General features: G+C 41.7%; 1 protein-coding gene across 1 annotated transcript in view; it reads right to left on the reverse strand.

Moving 5' to 3' along the window:
* Positions 1–9,054: 9,054 nt before the first annotated feature.
* The window catches only part of CARD11 (caspase recruitment domain family, member 11), a 24,386-nt gene continuing 12,508 nt past the window's right edge, over positions 9,055–20,932 (reverse strand). The window contains exons 12-23 of the mRNA XM_010012047.1: positions 19,869–19,921; positions 19,431–19,563; positions 18,620–18,821; positions 17,944–18,070; positions 16,586–16,826; positions 16,075–16,171; positions 14,965–15,060; positions 13,182–13,314; positions 12,473–12,652; positions 11,212–11,336; positions 10,256–10,371; positions 9,055–9,697 (exon numbers count right to left, since the gene is read on the reverse strand). Of these exons, the coding sequence (XP_010010349.1) occupies positions 9,493–9,697; positions 10,256–10,371; positions 11,212–11,336; positions 12,473–12,652; positions 13,182–13,314; positions 14,965–15,060; positions 16,075–16,171; positions 16,586–16,826; positions 17,944–18,070; positions 18,620–18,821; positions 19,431–19,563; positions 19,869–19,921 (1,708 nt within the window). The 3' untranslated portion in view covers positions 9,055–9,492. The remainder of the gene's footprint in view (positions 9,698–10,255; positions 10,372–11,211; positions 11,337–12,472; positions 12,653–13,181; positions 13,315–14,964; positions 15,061–16,074; positions 16,172–16,585; positions 16,827–17,943; positions 18,071–18,619; positions 18,822–19,430; positions 19,564–19,868; positions 19,922–20,932) is intronic.

A 20,932-nucleotide genomic window follows, 5' to 3' on the forward strand; every position in this document is an offset into this window, starting at 1 on the left:
ACATGTGATAAGAAGAAATTCCTGTGTCAGGGACTCTCACGTTTCCAGTAACAGTGAAGAGCCCACGGAAACTTTCAGCTCAGCTGACTATTTGTGGTTTCTATTTTAAACTTTATTAATGACAATGCTACCACCTGCTCACTGCCTCCTCATTCCTGAATTAGGCTAATTATAAAAATAATGTAGAAAACAAAGCTTTGCTAAAAAACATATTCTCATCACCTCCCCACGCAACTGCATCTCACGCCTACAGTTGCAGCCAACCATTGGTTTCCTGTTGTACTCATTGAATGGGGCAATATCAGAGTAAATATTGTTCAACTGCTTATAAATCTCTAGAGTGAAATCCTAGCTGTGCTGAAAATAGGAGCTTCACCACAGATTTTGATAGTTTCTTCAGGCAGTTTTTAAGTTGCTTTTGGTTCTCAGTGAGTCTTGTTTATGGAAAGAGGATGATTAATGCGATCTTACAGCATGTGCCATCCTGTGTCTTTTTGTTGACCCATGTGTCAACTTCCATAAACTACCACATACCTCCTGACAGTAATGATCTGCTCTTCCCTGACCACAGAGTCATAGAATGGGTTGGGTTGGAAGGGACCTTAAAGCTCATCCAGTTCCAACCCTCTGCCATGGGCAGGGACACCTTCCACTAGAGCAGGTTGCTCCAAGCCCCATCCAACCTTGAACACTGCCAGGGATGGGGCAGCCACAGCTTCTCTGGGCAACCTGTGCCAGGCCCTCACCACCCTCATAGTAAAGAATTTCTTCCTCATGTCTAATCTAAATCTCCACTCTGTCAGTTTAAAGCCATTGCCCCTTGTCCTATCACTACATGCCCTTGTAAAAAGTCCCTCTCTGGCTTTCTATGTTTTAGATGTGCTGGATGAAGTTTGCAAAATCCAGCTTGGGAACAGTGATCTAAGACGTTAGAAAAGAGCTAGGGAGAAGCAGGAAAAAACATCATCACCATCATCTCCATTAATTTTACTGCAAGACAAAACCTCATCCTGAAACCACCTGATCATCCCAGCCTAAGACATGTACGTGTGTCTACTTTGCAAGCTCTTTCATTATGCCTTCTCGCTGCTTTAGCTACACAGTGATTCTGGTCAGTGCTGAGAAGTTGTAAGATGTCATCTTGAAGGTCTCATTTCCAGATGTGCTCAGTATCCTTGACCTTTATGGATTTTCCTAAGACTCCACCTGCAGGACTTCACACACTAGTGGAGTCTCATTATCACAAAATCTCCATGCCCTGTTTTAAAGCAGAGAAGGTCATGTCTTAGTTGCCGGAAGAACCAACTGATCTATCATAATAGAAACAGCAAAAGCTAAGAAGAAAAGAAATTCAGATATGTACCCCCATTGCACAGTGCAGTTCAATCTTCCTGAGGCATACAAAGCAAATAGTAGTAATAAAATGTGATAGGAAAATCAATTGGACAAATGAAGCACTGTCTGTGCTGTATTCCAGCTCCTATGTCCCATTGTTACTGCTTTGATTAATAAACAGCAATCTGATAATGAGCAAATCAGCTCAGCATCAGGATAAGGTGAAGTAAATGCAGACATGCCACAATGACAAAGCTAAATCTCACCAGCACAATGTTGTCTTTGGAAGACTGCTTGACTGTTTGTGGCTTGCAAAGAAAGATCATTACTGCAGCAGGGCAGGCAGTGTTTGGAAGGCAGGGCTGTTTAGGAGAGAAGCTGTTGTAAGGCACTGGATTTGATGTTATATTCATAAATGTGTACTTGAAAGCAGGCATCAATTTTTCACATTCATTTAATAGACATTTACCCCACTGGCTTTCTCTAGGGTACAAAAATGAAGGCAATGACCAAAAATTGCCTCTTAAAACACTATTTTAACAATAGAGTAATGTTGCTATGAAGAAATCCATCTAGGTCAGGATGGATATCCAGCTTAGTTCCTTCTGGTGCATATTTAGACAGAACTGAAAGGTAATGGAATTGTGTCCATTTATGCCAGGAATAAATCAGTTTCATTATGATTTATTCTTTATTTTTTACCATGTTTATTTCTTTCCTGAAGATTCTGTATGTCCACATGATGACCACAGGTAGAGATTACCTTGTGTAGCCCTTCCTCAGCACTGTCCTGATGTGCCCTGGTGCCTTCTTAAGCACTGTATTAGGAGTTACTTTCTGAATACAAGATTTTGTGCAGGGGATTGAACTTCAGCAAGTTTCAGTGCCTCTATTTCCTTGCTGTTTTGCTAATGCCTCAGCAGATAGATACAATCACTGCAGGCTGTGCCAGAGATCCTTGTTAGTTCCCTGCTTCTTCTGTGAGCAAAAATTACCAGATTCACTGACATTTCAGGCAGAGAGACTAGGAGAAGTGTATGTAATTGATGAGAGACCACTAGTTGCAGTGAATTTAAATCAGAAAAAGGAAGCTGTTCTCCAAAGGACTGGATATACCAACACTTGTCATCAATAAATGGTTCCAAGATCTGACTGCTGACCACAAGGAGGCTTTTTTACCAACCTGTAATAAAGAAGTTAATGGGACAGAGAATAAAGGAGAAAACAGTCACATCTAGTTCTCAGGTAGAATGTTCCCAGGTTGCCAAGATGGTGAAATGGCTTTGCCAGTACCCTGAAAAGGCAGGTGTCTGAGCAAGGGAGAGGTGGAATGGAGCTATTACTGTTCAGGTGCTTTGCAGCAATTAATTCACATATTATCTGAAAACAGCAATGGAAGCAAGCTGCACCCCAGGGCTCTTCCACACTCCATCCCAGCTCCATGACTTTATACTAGCCCCAGTCCCAGTTCTGCAGCCCTGGGATGGTAACACTCCATTCTGCACACACTCCTGACAAGCCTGGATCTGAATTATCCCATGTGTCCCTTAATAACCGCTAACATACAGGCTGCTGGGACCACAGAATGGGATTGGGTGTTGCAGGTGTTTTACTGTCTGGCAGTCCTGTCTCGTTAATGCCCAGGCATGATGGGGAACCTATGAAAGAGCCACCTCTCCATCTTTGTCTCTTTGTATCTGCAGTTTGGAAGAAAATCAATACTGCTGTTTGTTGCTAAATTGTCAGAGAGCTTTTGATGCTAATATCTGATGAAGCAGACATGCTGTTGTAGATATTTACTCTGAGACAGGTTCTCTATCACCCACCATCTGCTTTTAAAGGGTCTTTTTTTTCCCTTTTTTCCAGTGAGTAATGGTGCATTTAACCCCAGAGAGCTCTGATCTGAACATCAGAAAGTTTCTGCAGCAGAGGAACAGAAAAAAGGGGGTGGGGAAGGGAGGGTGGATGAGTTTCCTGTTGTTCTAACTTGGCTTACTGGCAGGCTTTTCAAATCAAACTAGAAATCTCACCACTTAAGGCAGCCACCACTCAAATCCTTGATACAGCTGCCAGACTTGCAATATACTCTCCATCAGAGCAATGTGAGAACCAGCACAGGTTGGGAAGCTGGACCATGCTGCTGACCCGTGTGGACAAGCCACATCAGCTCTGTCCACTTGCTCCCTCTGTACAAAGATGTTAACACCTTCTTCATAAAGAGGTATCACTTCTACAGTTGAAAACTGCAGGGATAGGAGGCCTTCTGTTCATTTTTCAGTGTTTGGGTCCAGGATAGTCCCTGAGAGCTGGAGAGGGATTCACAGAAATACCAAGTGTGATTTCTGGGAGCACAGCAGAATTCTGCAGTACCTGAAAGACACAGGAGGAAATTCTGTGTCATAGGCTTTCAGTGCTGCATTGGCTGAAATAGGTTTTCTGCTCAGGAAAGTGTCAGACACAGCGGTAACCCCAGATCCTCCAGGCACTGTATGGGCAGAACTCCTGCACAGCAGTGTTGGTGTAACTCCTGCTGTGCCAGAAGGGATGTTCCAGGCAATGCCTGTACTGCCATCCAAGCTATCAGAGCAAAAGAACCCTATTCGCTGTGCTTGAACCAATAATCCCACTGGGATTTGGTCTCTGAGGTCACAAACCACATTGCATTGATCCATAGAGAACCTCCTTTATCTTCTACAGACCAGTCTGGTAAAGCACAAGGTTTTTCTGGAATTACAGTTTCAGTTTACACACTTCCCTTAATCTTTCGGAGTACTAGATCACTGCATAGAGTAGTGCTCTGGTGAAGGATCTCAGGGGTACAAACCCTGATCAGCCCGCGTGTTACACAGTGAAGAGCAAACAAGAGTTCTGGCATCTGAGCAAGCAGGAGAAATGGGGCAAACAAAGTGACCTATAAAAAAGGAATCACAATCTCTTGGTTGAAATCTTACAAACCTTTCAAGGGTATGGCACAAAGTAGTGCTACAATATTCAGTTCTCAGAACTGGACGAGAGCAAGGGAAATAGAAACTGCCCCATGAGGAACACACTTGATAGGCTTCACAGTATAAGCTGATTAATGCTGAACGACTGGGAGAACTCAGTTCAAATAATTGCAGTATCCTAGAACGTTGCTGCCCTGGAAGTCCCAAGCCCTGCGCCATGCATTTCCAGTCTCCAGGGGACAGCATAATAACAAGTTATATGCTGCTTACACATCTCAGCCTGATGTGCCTGTGCAGTGTTGTAACCCACATGGCAGCTCCAGGGCTCACACAGTTTGAACCCCTCGGAGCTGAGGTCAGTCTCCCTGAGTAGTGACTCCCTGACTTCATCTTTCCTTCAGTTTCCAACCCTAGGCCATGCAAATAGCTTGGCATAAAAGAATACAGAAACCTCTAACAGGTTTACGGGCAGTTTTCCAGCTCTGGCAACTATCTCCACTTAAAGTTCATAAGCAAAACTCTGTTTTGTGTGTGTTCCTACTCCCTTGCAAATTGTGCTGCCAGAGCTGTTGGTGCTGCAGACAGACCGATTGACAGCTTAGCCTCCAGCCAGAATTCTCATTCAAAGCAATATCAAATTCTGGGTAATAAAGTTTGCCTGAAATTTCTACCTGCAACAATTCCCCAAGGTGCTGAACTGCATGATACTGACTTACACAATACATCATTTTAGCAGTAGAGTTAAACACAATGCAAAGCAAGATTCAGTTTGATTTCTTTCCTTGTGATCGTAGGCATTATACCACCTCTGATAGCTGTGAGCCATTACTTCCATTATTTTGTAGTACATAAACATCAAATACTAAATTTTCTTCAACAAGTGTTTCAATCAAATCAAATGTTTAAATGCAGACTTTAGAAAAAAATTTCAACTGTAAAACTAAAAAAATTAAAAAAAGAATGGCTTTAGGTGAAACATTGTAAGTATGTGAAACATTGAAAGGGATTGCTTCAGTATTATTGAAACTCTTTTAAATGTATTAAAAATGAAGTGTTAGAATGGGAACGTTTCCGTAGGCAATTGATTGGGATGAAAACCCATTTTCTAATTTAAAAAGATTCCACTGAAAATTTTTCCAATTGCATTTTCTAGTGGCCAATTTTTCAATGACATTTCCCCGAGTACAATTTACAACTGAAAATTTTGCAGCAGACTCTTAAAGGAGAGAAGTAGTAGTTCTCCAATAATACATTCTGAAACGTGGTTATTAGCCGATGCTTTACACCTTTTTAAGAAGAAGTAGCATAGCTAATACAGGGCAATGGACTTTAACTGCTTTCTAACTTAAAATACAAATTGCTGACTTCAATTAACAACCTTGAGTGATCTGATTTTAACGTGGATTGATTGACAAATGTTGCTTACCTGAGATAGAGATCCAGGACTGGGATCCAGCTGTGTGTGTCAGGCAGCTTGGTCTGAACTCTGGTATCCAAGGATGGCAACCAGTTCAAACTTGGGTCTGCAGGTGGAATTTTTCTCTTTATTAGAATGAGTAAGAGAATTTATCTGAATTTCAGAGGTATCTGCACATCATTATTGATCACAAATCTTACACCAAGTGCTGTCTAACAATACAAAACCACCCAAAGAATAATCCAACATAAAACTTACCACACCTTTACACTTTGATGAGAGCAGGCTGAGAATCTGCTTTGGCTTGAGTTGTGATACTGTTTACCACATTTACAACATTCCTAATTGCCATTTTGTTTTCTTCATCACTGCTTCCAGTTTTTCAATCATAGAATCACTGCTGAAGCTGGCTACCCCCATGTAGACATTTCTGTATGTGATGAGGAGCCCAGGTTTGTACCTATTGGATGTGTATGTGAGGAGAGAAGTGGTTGGTACCTAAGACAATACCTCACAGTGAGACTTAGCAGAATGAGAAATATCGCAACGATCTACAGCCCTAGTTCCAAGTTTGCACTGCAAATCTGTCAGTTCAGGACTTGCAATCTGCACCAGTTCCAACTCTCTGACATTTAGGGAAATTCATGGCCTCTTTTCAATCCTGTAGATTTGAATGTATTTCAAAAGATGCAAAGGTTAATTTCTTCCAGCTTAGATGGACAGCATTTGGATCTAGATCAGAAGCACCTCCTTGGGTAGTGTAAATGACAATGGCTGCTTTTGCTTTGTTGCAGTCCTGCAATTCATACTCCAGCTATAGATTTGTTCTTTGAGCTCACATCCAGAAGTCAAGGGAGAATATAGTTTTCAGTCCTTGTCCACTGAGTCAGAAAGATGAGGATCATGCAGACCACAGCACACAGCTCTATCAGTGAACTTCACTTAATAGAGTCTCATTGCTTTGCATCACATGAGTAGACAGCCACAATGCCTTATAGTATCTGCAGAGCTAGGAATTTATGGGAGATGTACTCAGATACCAAAAAGAACAGTCTGTTCCATGTATTCATTCCTCTCTTGTTTCACAGAAATAATTAGATCTCTTCTGTTCTCTGCCTCAATCTCTTGTTCCACTTTTCCCATAAGGTGGTTTAGCTGTCCTAAACTACAGATCTAAAAGCTAAATGCTAAAGGCCAGGTTAATTCTCTAGTTTCTTTCTATAGTCCTTTAAAAACAAATACAACAGCCAGTTCAGAGGGCAGTTCATCTCATCCTTAGATAGCCATCTACCTAAGTTAGACAAATAGGTCTTTAGAGGTGTATCTCCATTTACTGTAAAGGGAACCTCCTTTAGACTTTGGCACGTACCTTTCCTGTGTCTAAGTTAAGTGAGATAAATCACATCCACAGCTGTTGTCTGTGTAAAGAGGGCTCAGAAATAAAGCTATGGTCAGAGATCACTGCAGAAACAACCATGGCAGCCTGAGATATCCCCTGCCCCACGAGCCATCTGTTCCAGCCATTCCACCAGGTGTTCCTGATCCCTGTGGCACAGCTGGTGGGACATGGACATCCTATGAGTTCTGCGTGGTGAGCAGTCAGCTGGTTGCTCCTGAAGGGACCTGAAGCTGACCTGGCTGAACTTTTTACTGAAGCAGATGAGAATTGTTCCTAGAGACCTGCCCATCCTCTGCCGTGGACTCAGGAACTATGACAACAGGGGCAGTAACAAACCACAGGCAGCTGTTACACAAGGTTGCATTATCAGGACAAGAGGAACAAATGCAAAACACTCCTGGAAGGTTTAGCTTTTCCAGCAGATAATTTCTTATTTCTGCTTGAGCTACACAGGATCTCTGAAGAATCATCCAATTTGTTCTATATATACCCCAACTGGTTGTTATTCTTTGCCCTGGAGGGAGATGCAAATTGTGTGTGCAGCCTGTACTTGCAAAGAGATTGCAAATAGTGGTGTCCCCCGCTTGCACAGTCCAAACAGATGGCACTGGGCAGGTAAAGAGCTATTCTCTGAGAAATACTAGCTATGAACAGTCTTTCAAACATTAATAATTTGAGAAACACAGCAGCAGAAATTAGATGTAAAGTGACATAAATGACTTCTAGAAGATACCATTAGTTAAAAAATGATGTGCATAAAAGAGCAGAAAAAGCACAATCACACAAGGCAACATGAACTGACCCAGCCTAGCCGAGAGACACCCACAGCATCAGAAGCTCATTGCAAACACAACGTAACAGGTAATTTAGTGAGGGCAACCAGATGTTTTGCTTGGATGCTGTTTGTGTTTTTATTGCCAGCTGCTGTATTCCAACCTGCAGCACCAAGGTGGGGGACTGGGGATGAACACAGTAGCAAAGGTAAATTTGTTTTTAAATGCATCTTAAAAGGGAGGGCTATGGCAAGGAATGAAGAGTCTAAGGATAACGAGATGTACAACTCTTCATCTGTAGGTCACTTCTTATTGCATTTCAGATCAGCAGTCGTGCAAGTCATTATTATCTGGTCAGTTTTATTGAACCAATTTGGCAGTCTCAATACAGTGTCTAATGCATAGAGGAAAAACTTTGAAAGACTGAAGAGATTTAGGAGTCTAAGTCCCGCTCATTATCAGTGGAACTTCAACTCTCTGAGGAGTTAAGTGCTTTTGAAAATGGAATGTGGTCTTCTAAGTCACATCCACACTTCTGAAAATATTAGCCTACTTGGCCACAGCACAGTGTGATGCTTGCTGGTCTCCTTGCTGTCAATCATGGCAGAGAGGTCAAGGACTGAGTGGCTCACAGCAATTACTGGCTTATGAAATTCTCCTTTTCTTCTTCTCAGAACAGTCCCTCCTGTTGAGAGCAGGCATGCTGGCAGGAGATGATGTTGTAGAGAAATATAGATTTCAGTGGTGAAACAGAGAAACCTGTTTTCTGGAGAAGGCACTGTGGTATTTTCCCCAAGTAAATGTCTAAAACTGAGAGATGTACAAATGAGTATAGTGCGGAGGCAGGAATCCACTAAATGAAACATTGGCAGATCTGGGAAGATCTGATGTGCCACTGGGACAGTGGAATCTATTTTCCTGTAAGTGCCAGGACTACAGAAGAAACCTGCACAACTGTTAAATAAACCCAGGGTTTAAATAGGAAGGGAAAACTGTCATTTTTAGTTAATGCCGGGAATAATAGGTATTTTATTCTCTTCTGATTAAAGTGGTTATGCAGACACAAGCTACAGACCTGCTGTGGCCACCAGTGGTAGTGTTGCTGTTGCTACCAACCTGCCTTCATCTTCCTTGATTGGATACGTTCAGAATCTCACCACAGGGTGTGTGCGGGGCACATCTCAATTCCATATCCTTTAGCCCAATCCCCATGTTTTAATTTATTCCTCTTAAATTCTACTTATCTGGTCTCATCAGAAGTTTTTCAATGAGCCAAATGAGATCCATAGTTTTAACATAATAAATTACCCCAAGCTCCCTCTCAAGATCTTTGTCCTTCTCACATGTTAAACAGCTGCTGTTCCTTAAGAGATGCTGGTGAGCCAGAAGCTGTGGTGGGGCTGTGGTTTGACCCACATCCTAGATCCCCAGCACCTGAGACACTGGCTATTCAACACAGCTCCAATTCTATTCCATAGATGCATTCCCCCAGCAGGAAGTCCCCAACCAGCAGGGGTGAAACAGGAGTGAGCACTGGGCACCTAACCAGAGAATTCTGTGAGCCCCTGCTCCACCTGGCTATGTCCTTTTGTCACCAAAGAGCTCCAGTTTACTTATTGGTTTTTATAGCTGATCTTCATCTATCCAAATGGTTTTGCGCTGCTCTTCTCCGATCCTGTCTTTTATTGTTCGGATGAGATCTTCAATACTGCTCCATGCATCGGCCTCTACAGAGGCATAAAGACATGGCAGTGCTTCCAGTTCTTTCTCCTTCAGACGGCACATACGTAAAAACTCATCCTCAGTCTCTGGCTTTGGCAATAGTTTCCTGTATCACATGAACAGACCAAAGGTAAGCGTCTTACATTTTAAGTTAATCCTGTAGTCCCCCATGTCCCATCAAGAATTTATTTCCTACTGACTATACAAGCAATAAAAGCAGTGCAGAATACAGTTACTCCAGGTCTATCCTCCTTTTACCTCCACTCTGCTCCCAAGGAGAAATATTTGCTATGGGGAAACAATTTATAAGGAGTGAATGTAGGGAGAGCGCAAGTGTTTACGACCTTTCCTCTTCCAGCTAGCATTACCTTGAGAAATGCTGTGGGAGTGCTGAGCATGGAGAAAATCACATATTCTTCAGTCTTATCCTCCCACAGTGCTTACTGCTATCAGTGGCAGAGAAAGAATGCTTGATTTGGGGAATTCCTGCTTTCTCAGGTTGTAAGATTTCAGGGAGGAGTCATGGGACAAAATAGTGCACACACAAGCACCAGACGAAGAGAGAAGAGGTTCTTTACTTCTCTTAGTAAGAACATTATTGGACTCGAGAATTATTCACTGAATAAGACAGAATATCAAATATGCAAAAGGTTTGGTATGTTACCTGAACCTCTTGATGTTTTTCTCTGAGACTCTGATAAAAAGAACAATAGGATATATCTTGGCTTTGATTAAATCCTTTGTGCAGCTTATTCCAGCTTCCAGGAGGCAATGCTTGTTCTAAAAACAAAGTCACAACAGTGTCACAAAGGAACATTCGCTGCTGTGGAATCTCGAGATAAAGGTATCCATACCTTATGGGGTCAGCTGAAAAGCTCTTCATTTACCACTGTACTGATTTAAACCTTTTAATCAAATATACATTTAAAGTCCAAAGTCTTCCTAGATGTTTAAAACTAGTCAGTCAAATAACAGCTGAGCTTAATAGGTTTCTGAAAAGGTTTAAAATAGAAACGGATTGATCTAGGGATGAAGAGTATGATCAAATACCAGTTTTGCATAGATACACAAACACACATACTTGCCCTTTATTCAGAGAGAACATCTACTGCAACTGGTTGTGAGAGAAAAAACCATCACTTTAATTCTCCTTTTTCCATGCTGTGCATCAAATGCACTCTACTGCATACAAGATCTGTGTCTTTGACATTGTTATCTTTGTACAGTACAGCCTTGTGTCTGTGTTTCAGGCTATCCTTTCTTTTGTCCAGGCCCTTGTATCTCTTACTCTTTCACACATTCATATATACTTACGATATGAAAAGGAAATGAATACGGGATAAAGCATAGAAAATGAAAGGATATTTTGCTGCATCAATGTGGGTCATCACAGGGAATGGGTGAGAATATAAAAGGATGTGGCTGAGGATGAAAAAGAAAAGGAAAAGCAAGAGCACAAATAAAAGCCATCTGGGGGGATAAATACAAATCTGAGATTGAAGGAGGGCAAGAGGGAGAATATGCAATGTGAATTGGTCAGTCTCTTATTGAAGAAGAAAACATACACTGCAGAATGCGTCACAGACAGCTTGCTGAGGGGATACAGAGTACTCTAAGCACCTTGGCAGTGACAGCCTCAATATTGGCAGGTACGATACATTCATATGTGTTCAGATTCTTTTCCCTGCTGAAGATGATAGTCTCCATTCTTTGCTTCCTTAAAAACTCTTCCTTTGTTACAATATCTGGAAAGAGACGGGACAAAATCAAGATGACAACACCAGAACACCTAGGAAACTATCCTATAGTGTTTCACATAGGGTGTAAGGATGGTTCAGGGAAAGAAGAGCAATGAATTGTCTTAGCAGCTGCCTCATTTCTTCCACTGAATTCAATTAAAGCCTAATCTGATCATAGCTGAGCATCCCAGCTATATCCTGCACCAGTGAGTCCTTGGGCAATTACTACAACACTATGAAGGCATTAAATTAAAACAGTAAATACAATTCCCATGCCTAATGTTATTTAGGAACATTTCAGGGCTGGATGATGGTGAGAAGTGCTAAAAAAAGAAGGTCTCTTCGGTATAGGCTCCAAACCCAAGGATTTAGTGTTCCAACATTTGTGTTTAAAGTTACAAAAAAATTTGGCTTAGGTTGCAATGTTTGGTACTGGCCCTCTTGTGAATTGCAGTTCTACATCAAAGCTTTTGTTTTATATTGCAAGACAGCGGATATTTATTACAATACTTAACTTTTCAGTTTGGGTAACTGCAAGACTGCAATACTATGCGGTGGGTATTCAGTATTAGTGTAAAAATGAAACGTCAGCTATGTTTAATGCTGTGTTGTATACAATCCTGCCCTACAGCAATCACAGTACTGCATATTGCTTTAATGGTAAATACTTAGCATGGAAGAAAAGCAGGTTTTTGAGTAGATCAAATGCACAATCTTTAGAGCCTTGAATGAGAGAGAAATGTAAAGTCGCTCTAGGGAAGATATTCCTCATAATAGCAAATACTAGAAACAAATTAATCAAAATTTCACATTGCCTAGATATGCAGTATGCAAACAGTATGCAAACAGAAAGAGCACTCATAGCATTTCAGTCTCTGAGGGGCATCCTAGCAACCACACAGCATACACATGGATAATATTCACAGACACAGAATCTCATAACCATGTGCACTGGCTGTCTCACAAACATTCAAATATCTCAGATATTCTCAAAAAGCAGGATTTACAGCTACACATCACTCTGATGTGACTTAAAGTACCTCAAGCAATTACATGTGCATGCCCCTACGTGTGTTCACATATATATGTTCATATTTCTAACACTGAGGGTTAACAGTCATGGTCCTCTTTTATCCCATTACCTGGTTTGCATATGTTGAATTCCAGGGCACCTCCAGAGTTGAGAAGCTTCTGCACCAAGGTCTTAGCAAGCATGGTAGGGGTGAAAAGTACAGGGCGCCTGCGCTCACAGTGGATTGGTCTCACCAAGCTATAAGGGATGAGACTGAGCCTCTTATTGATTTCATTTTCAGAATCCAAATCTGAATAAAGAACAAGACATTTATCCTCTGGTTTCCTCTCCATCAGTATTTGGAGAAAAAGAAGGAGAAACACATGAAGCAGAAATGACATGCTTAGTCATACTGATCCTCCTTTCCCTTTTGCCAGGGTTCTCTACATACAGTAGTATGATGTCCAACCTAATACTAAATAATTCAATTACCTTTTGCTTTCAAGAGATTATTTCATAGTTCAACTTGCTTAGAGAATCTTTCTGCTTATTAGGTTGACTTATTTGAGTTAAATGCTTTCAGACAAAGAGCAAGAAAGCACCTAGGAAGAACTGCCAACCAAACAGGAAGTTTCAGTGTCCTAAACTTGCTCATGAAGTCTTAATGCTCCATTTTAGCAAAATCAGTTTTGGTCACAAATGCTGTTGAATTTTTGCACAGAGTGGCCGCAGATGCTAATAATAGGAAAGATCTATGATGTTTTTCATAGCCATGCTCTTATGCCAGCTTTTATATCAGTGCCATGTGTGTAAAGGCTATTACTATTTTATATCCATACCTTCCAGTTTCTCAGGCAAAACCTTCTTTGCTTCAGATGAGGTCCATGCCAGACCAGAGGGCCAGCCAGTGACGATACGGACTCGCTCATTGCTATTCATACGCTTGTATTTATTTTCAGACCTACTGACAAACTGAAAAGGTGAACAAAGAGATTTGACCCTCATTTCTTACATTATTTATTCTCCCATGTATTCATCAGCCCACACTTTTTATCTATGAGATCTGAATTACCTACACCTATTGAAGCCAAGACTCCCATGGATCTGTTGACTGAATTCTAAGACTCTTTAAATATCATAGATCTGATTCAGAGCCTTTGTTAATCCCCTTTGGGGTTTCTTATTTTGTTCTCTGCTCTTAAATGGCATGTTTTTTAACTCACAGAACTCCCTGCTACCACCAGTGCAAGCACTGATGTGTCCACAGCAGAGTAACATACCCACGCTGAGTATTTGCACCCATGTATCACAGGTTATACCCAAAACTCTGCCGCCTCTTTGCTGTTCCAGAAAGACCTAAACCCTCCCTAATGGCACATTTTCGCGCTGAGAAATAGGGTGCATGCTTTCATTTCTCATCCACCCAACTATTCCTCTATCCAAGTATAAATTCCTCCTCCTATATTTGCTAACCTTCACAACCATCGTCCTTCATAAGACTTTATCTTTCACCCACACAGTCTCTGTCATGCTCAGAGTCACTGACGTACAATTAAAGGACTATTTTCTGATGGAACCTTATCTCACAGAGCCTTGAGGATTTAGTCTAGCCCAATGGATTTTTCCTCGTGGTCAAGCAAAACACATTTCAGTCTCTGATGGCAGACATATGATTCATCCAGCTACATCAGAAATGGAAGGCATGCACTTAAACACCACACATCACAAGAGCACTTAGAAGACACAGTCCATTAATCTTTTTCATATATTAAATCTCTTTTTGATAGGAGTAAATCCTGATACAACCTCTATACCTGAAGGTGGGGTTTCTGGGGAAATCAGGACTGCCTGAGAATATCTGAACAAGAAGAACATGAGAAACATAAGAACATGAGAAACCTGAACGAGAAACTGAACATGAGCCGGCAGCATGCGCTCGTAGCCCAGGAAGCCAGCTGTAACCTGGGCTGCATCAAAAGAAGCGTGGCCAGCAGGTCAAAGGAAGTGATCCTGCCCCTCTACTCTGCTCTCGTGAGGCCCCACTTGGAGTATTGGGGACAGTTCTAGTGTCCTCAACATAAAAAGGACATGGAGCTGTCGGAGCAAGTCCAGAGGAGGCCACGAGGATGATCAGGGGCTGGAGCACCTCCCGTATGGAGACGGGCTGAGAAAGTTGGGGCTGTTCAGCTTGGAGAAGAGAAGCTGCGTGGAGACCTCAGAGCAGCTTTCAGTGTCTGAAGGGGGCCTACAAGGATGCTGGAGAGGGACTCTTCATCAGCGACAGTAGTGATAGGACAAGGTGTGATGAGTTTAAACTTAAACAGGGGAAGTTCAGGTTACATATAAGAAAGAAGTTCATTACTGTGAGGGTGGCGAGGTGCTGGCACAGGTTGCCCAGAGAAGTGGTAAATGCTCCATCCCTGGCAGTGTTCAAGGCCAGGTTGGACAGAGCCTTGGGTGACATGGTCTAGTGTGAGGTGTCCCTGCCCATGGCAGGGGGGTTGGAACTAGATGACCTTCAGGTCCTTTCCAACCTAAGCCGTTCTAGAATTCTTTGCTTCTACGATCTGCTGCTCAGATCCGCTATTTCAGACATTGCCCTGAGGATTTGGTCTTTATTACCTGTAATATTTGGCCCAGAAAAATGCTTGCTCTGGAGAGGCGAGGGCTGGCTTTTGGGTCGCTCTGTGGGGCAGGCTCCTCTGGCTGCAATGTATTCTAGTGAAAAACAACACAGGAATTTTTCTTTCCCTCCCTCTTTTTCTTTAATCTCATTCAAGAAACAGAACATTTAAGATTTTCAATAAAAGGGATAGTGATCAATTGATATCTGTCCCAAATACAATGTTCTAAGCAAACTGCAGACATAGCATCGCCTACACTGAGTAACTCCGCTTCTGTTACTGCTCTTCCACACTCCTTCCTTCACAGGAGACTGCTCTCCACAGCTGAAGAAAGAGGTAATTTCTGCAGCAAGAAGCAGCATGCAAAGCTTCTGCTTTAACTAGCATCTCTGCCAGTGATCTCTGTCCCTTTGATCCATGGGGACTAGGGTACAGAAGGAATGCATGATACTTAACTTTGACTGAAATCAAATATAAGCACTGACTACAGTGTCTGCACGTTTGTCTCCCAAGCTCTGAAAGTAACTTATGGTAACTAATACACCAGGAAGTCAGGTTTTAATTATGTAAATATGGAATTCTTGGGTCTAAAGAAAGAAAACTCAATTTACTTTCACTGAGGGAAAAAGAGAAATCAGCAAGGCTGTTGTGTGTGAAGACCTGATAATCCCACTTCTCTCCATAGCGTGTAGGCTGGAAAAGACAGGTGTATCTAATATGGGACAATGATAACTCTGTGGAGGAGATGCTTGTTCACAGTAGGAGAGAAATAATTCTGATTATTGATTTCAAGGATACAGCTTCTTCCTCATGTGGATATGAAGATGCATTAGAGGCTTACAGGCAGAGAAGAATGAAAAGGATTAACTATAACACAGAAGAGATATTAAACTTTTAAAGTGTACTCCCTCATAGCTGGAAGGGTTAATAGTGTGCCAGCACTAGGTCCTTAGCCAGGGATAATACTGTTTAAAGCAAATATAAGGTGCTCATTGCCTGACACAGTCAAAACCTACACAGAGTGGAAACAGGACTGTGTAAAATCAACATAATGAACAAGTAGCAGTGGAGGACCAGATGTTAAAAGACTTTGTTTGTAGCTACTTACCCGGAGTGCCCAAAGGGTGTTATGTGAGCTTTCTGTCTCATCTCTGCTTCCTCTGTGCATCAACCTCTGCAGCTTCACCAAAAGAAGTTGCTGGGCTCTGAAAGAGAGGATGGAATCGCATAGATCAAGATACCTTTGAAACCATTCAGAAGAAAGCTGGATTGCAATGGGTCTGTGCCTACAGAAAAGATTAAACAGAAATAGCAGCGAGGACTGACTGAACCACACAGTGACACAGTAACAAAATAATGAGCAGGACTGCGGTACGGTTTAGAATTAAAGACTCTCTGCAGCATATTTTCCTATGATACCTTTTGAGAAACACACATTATTCTTTCAGGTAACATCTGGAGTCTCCTGTCTGAAGCTTTATAGCTCATATTACAGTTTAACATCACCAGGCCTTACCTCAAAAAATTAAGACATATACCTCTTTCCTTGGAGCAGTTATTAAATTCCCTGTTTACAGAAACCACTGCTCTCAGCCATGGTCACTCAGCATTACACTGACCTGCTGTAGCTGGGAATGGTCCCCATCTCCAGGTCCCTGTCGGTGAACAGATCAACTCTGGCACAGAGCCACTCACACCTCCCCTGGTACATGGTGTCAAGAATATGAACAATCTCATCACATTTCACTGACAGGGAACAGCAGTCCAGCTGGCTGGAGATGTTCAGGTTCAAGCGGATATGAAATGAGTCCCCCGATGTGATCAGCCCTTCTTCCAGCTCCGACAGCAGTCTCCTGTAACCTGCAGCAGCGAACGAAGGGGTGAAGCATGATCACTAGTGGTCAAACCTCAGTATTGCTGCATCCCTGGGCATCCTCTGGGAGAAGCACACAGCACAAACTTCTGAGGCTCCCCTGAGACAGGGTTTATACTTCCAGAGTGCTTGTTACACTAGTTACCACAAAGTTATGGACCTGCACCTTAAAGACACTAATGGGGCATTGATTTAGAAACAGCTTATGCTGCTGCTATCAGAGTCTGTGAGAATTTTCTCATTATAATGCACTTTTATGTAACTCCATTTTCAGTCCTCCACATGACCTGTGAAACAGAGAACTTCTCATGAAAGATGCATACACAGCTATAGTTTCATCCTGTAAGTACAGCTTGAGCTCTGCCACCAAGTGTAATGACAAGCTATTCCCTATATTATTATTAGCTGTAATTGGCACTCCCATAATCAATAACGTGCTTTATCTGCAGTTGACTGGTGCTCAAAAATGCAATAGTGTTTCCCAGCTTTGAAAACATCAAAGAAAATCAAAGACATCACTTCCTGTGTGATCTATGGAGCTGAAATTCTCTAACCAGCATTAAAATAATAATAAAAAACAAACCCTGCAAATTCATATACGCCAGTAAAAAATGGATTTGGGAATGTAATTTTTGATCTATAACCTGAAATTATCATTACAGGCCATGAACACTAAAATCAAATTCTATTCAGCACACATGAACTCCAGCTGCTAAAGATAAAACTACAAAGGTAATAAACAGGGCAACTCCACCAGGTAAATGCTAAATCGATTTCAGCGGGATAAAGATCATTCAGCTCACCACATTGTGTTACAGAAAAAAGTATATAAAAATAAGCTTGAGTGTGTTTTGTGAGTCATGTCATTATTGGCCCACCACGGAAATTCTTGAGTCCTGTAGTGACAAGCATATGGGCTTTTTTTGTTCTCAGTCACAAAGGTAAAAGCTGGAGCAGTTACACAGAGTAGCTATAATTAACACCAGTGGGCATGCTTCAGTTTTATACCAATACAAAGGACATTCTGGTTCTGTCATTCTCATCCAGACAAGTTAGTATAATATACCTGGGACTACTGGAGATGAGAAACACTTTTGGTCTTACCTTCGTGATTTGATTTATACTGGAGTGTTACTGGACCACTGCACCTCTGAATTGTCCAGTGAACTTCTTCCTTTGTGCAAGTATCCAAGGGAACACTCTGATTTTCCCCTTTAATGCAGCCCTCCAACTAGATATAAAAGAAATATTACTCTCCAGTGCAGGTTCAATCTCTGAGTCAATTATACCATTTTTTTTTAAAGTGTCATAATCTTTTTCTGATACTTTGCTATCAGGATACAGATTCAACAATCCCAGGCTGCCCAGTAATAAACTGTGCAGAAATAGAAAATGTAGGGGGCTTTCCCCCTTGGAGGCATTTTAATAGGAAAATGGTTTGGGAACATTGGCAATGGAGAGAAAACTAACCAAAGAGCAACTTAGCAGAAGCACCTGCTTATGTCTTTTCAAAGGGGCTGTACTATACAATACAGCATTAAAGAAAGCATCGGTTGCTCTAATCTCTTCCATGCAGAGCTACTGTAAATTGCAAAAGTGTATGTGTTGGATGAGTGTAAATACTATTATCCCATATGTTCTCAGTCAATAGCAGATTTTCTTCTGCATTAGTCATATGCTTTGCTGCTAATATAAGACAGAAGAAGAAACAAAGCACTGTATGAGTGTGCATGCATGTAGGTGGACAGACATCTCATACTGTTGATTATTTTATGCTCACCAGTAGGATTTGGTGTCCCTCCCGAAGGCCTGCTTTCTCTGCAAGTGATCCTGTCTTAACAGAGCTAATAAAGCTCCCTTTAGCATTGCCCCCAACCAGAGTGATTTCTGAGTTGAGGTTGTCTCCATTCAGTGTTACACGCTGGACAGTGTGGCAGGAGTTTCTAATGCGACCAACTGATGTGACAGAGGGACGAAAAGGTCTGTGTTCATGAGAGGAAGTAACAGTCAGTTATCTCAGTTTTTAGCTACCACTCCAGAGTTAGATGCATGGATGATAAATGAGAGACATACAAATAAACTTTTAGTGTTATCAAGCACTAGGATTTAAGGACTCTAAAAGAAATCCCTCTCATTACTGCATAACTTCTAGAGAAGAGCATCTGGATAACTTAAAGTGCTCTGCCGTGACTCAATAACTCAGTTGTGTTAACAGTACCCAGCAACCTGTGGCAGCAAGATGCCAAGAGCACAAGGATAAATTTAAGCCTCTTAAACTGGCTTGAAGATTTTGAAATTTTAGGATGACCTTCACTGGTTTACAGGATATGAAAGGGCTCCAAAATATTGTTATACTGCTGTCAATATAAAGAAGTTGACTGCTTCCAACATAGGAGCAGAACTTATACTGCTGCCAATATAAAGACTACTTAGTACAGTATCATGAGAGTTTTGTATCAAATAACAACTTGTGACATCATATTCCTGCCATTGTATGTTCAGTCAGTAATAGATATGGAGGATCTCTATCTACCATAGCAGCTTTTCCCCATAGTCTCTGTCTAACGTAGGTAAACTGGCATCTCAAATACCTTTCCAGAGAGAACTTTCTAAATATGGAGCTGACATGCTCAAGCTCATAGGCATCCAGGCCTTCTGACTGATGAGAAGAAGAGGAAGAGTGCACCGAAGGAGCTCCATGTGACTGCCTGTCATGACTGTCATCTGAAAAGAGTAACAAGAATGAAAATGAGTCCTAGATAGAGTGACAATGATGGAAAAGGGGAAAATGAATGTTTGGTTGATGCCAGCCAAAGCTGAAGGAGGAAATTCCTTCTCCCACTTAGTTCTTCAGGAACTTTTTCATTCTCACCACTTTGTTTTCTTGTTATGATTTTTTGGCTTGATTTTTGTCTCAGACTATGCGTCCCATCTTATTTAGACCAGAAGTTGATGACCTGACAGTATCTGTAGGTGGTGAGCTAATCACATAGATCTCTCAGTCAAACTTTACACATCCTCTTGCTTACCGTCCAGCTCCAAAGCATCATATCCAAAGCTGTCGTTGTCCTCTTCAACCAGGCTGGAATTAAAAACAAAGCATGAGCTAATGGAAGAGAGAAAGCTGTTCACTTTCCAGCTTTTAGCAGATTTCCAGCTTCAGCAGATTTCATTAAGTTCTGAAGGAAGAACTTCTTCTGTGAAAAAGAAGGATGTTGGACATATTGATTCAGAGAATGGTGCAGCTGCAAGAAAATAAGCAAGTAACCTATTTGTGAGCCCAGGGAAGATGTAGGAAGGTGTCTGGAAGACACAGTATGTGTCGCCAACATGGGAACCGTGAAGCAGCAAGAAGGTTCAGAAGGAAGAATTGCAAACAGTGGCGAGGGAATGAAGATTTTGCTGAAGGCAAAGGGAAGCTGCTGACTGATGGTCTCATAGGTGTGACTTACACCACACCTGCTTCAGCACTGAGATAAATGGTTGCAATGTGTCTGCTGCAGATATATTGCAGCATGGTTTTTTTCCATGACAGATCAAAAATGTCAGCAGCTTACTGATGGACAGAGTGAATGCAAGGCAAGTGTCTGATGTGCAGTAGTAAAGGAGTAATTTACCTGCTTGATTTTAAGTACTTGAATCATTTTATAACAGCTTAATGGTACCTCGCATGGTTACTCAGATACCTACAGTAACAGAATGGCAAGCTTTTACACAAGAACCCTTATGCCACAGCTCTGGTCCAGCCCAGCTCCCACTGACACCACCTTTCCTGTTAAGGGTAACTAGATTGGTTGACCTTAAAAACAAATAGTTAAATCCACCAATATTTTGCTCTTAAGGGGGTACTGAGGATGCTCAGCCAAGTGAGTGAGCTGTCTACCTCACCAGGACTTCATTAAAGCACATCCTTTGGTTGCAAAGCTCTTTAAATAACAGCTTGTTTTTCCCATTCGGAATGATTTGTAGGTCTCCTGTGGAGCTGATATTTCTCATAGTTGGCTTCAGGTGAAGGGTGAATTTCTGCAGCCAGTCTGGGGAGAATCAGCTATTTTTATACCATGCATAAGCAGGGAAATAATAAACCTTTCCC

This window comes from Nestor notabilis, unplaced genomic scaffold (genome assembly GCF_000696875.1).
Source record: "Nestor notabilis isolate BGI_N333 unplaced genomic scaffold, ASM69687v1 scaffold7583, whole genome shotgun sequence".
Classification (NCBI taxonomy): Eukaryota; Metazoa; Chordata; class Aves; order Psittaciformes; family Psittacidae; genus Nestor; species Nestor notabilis.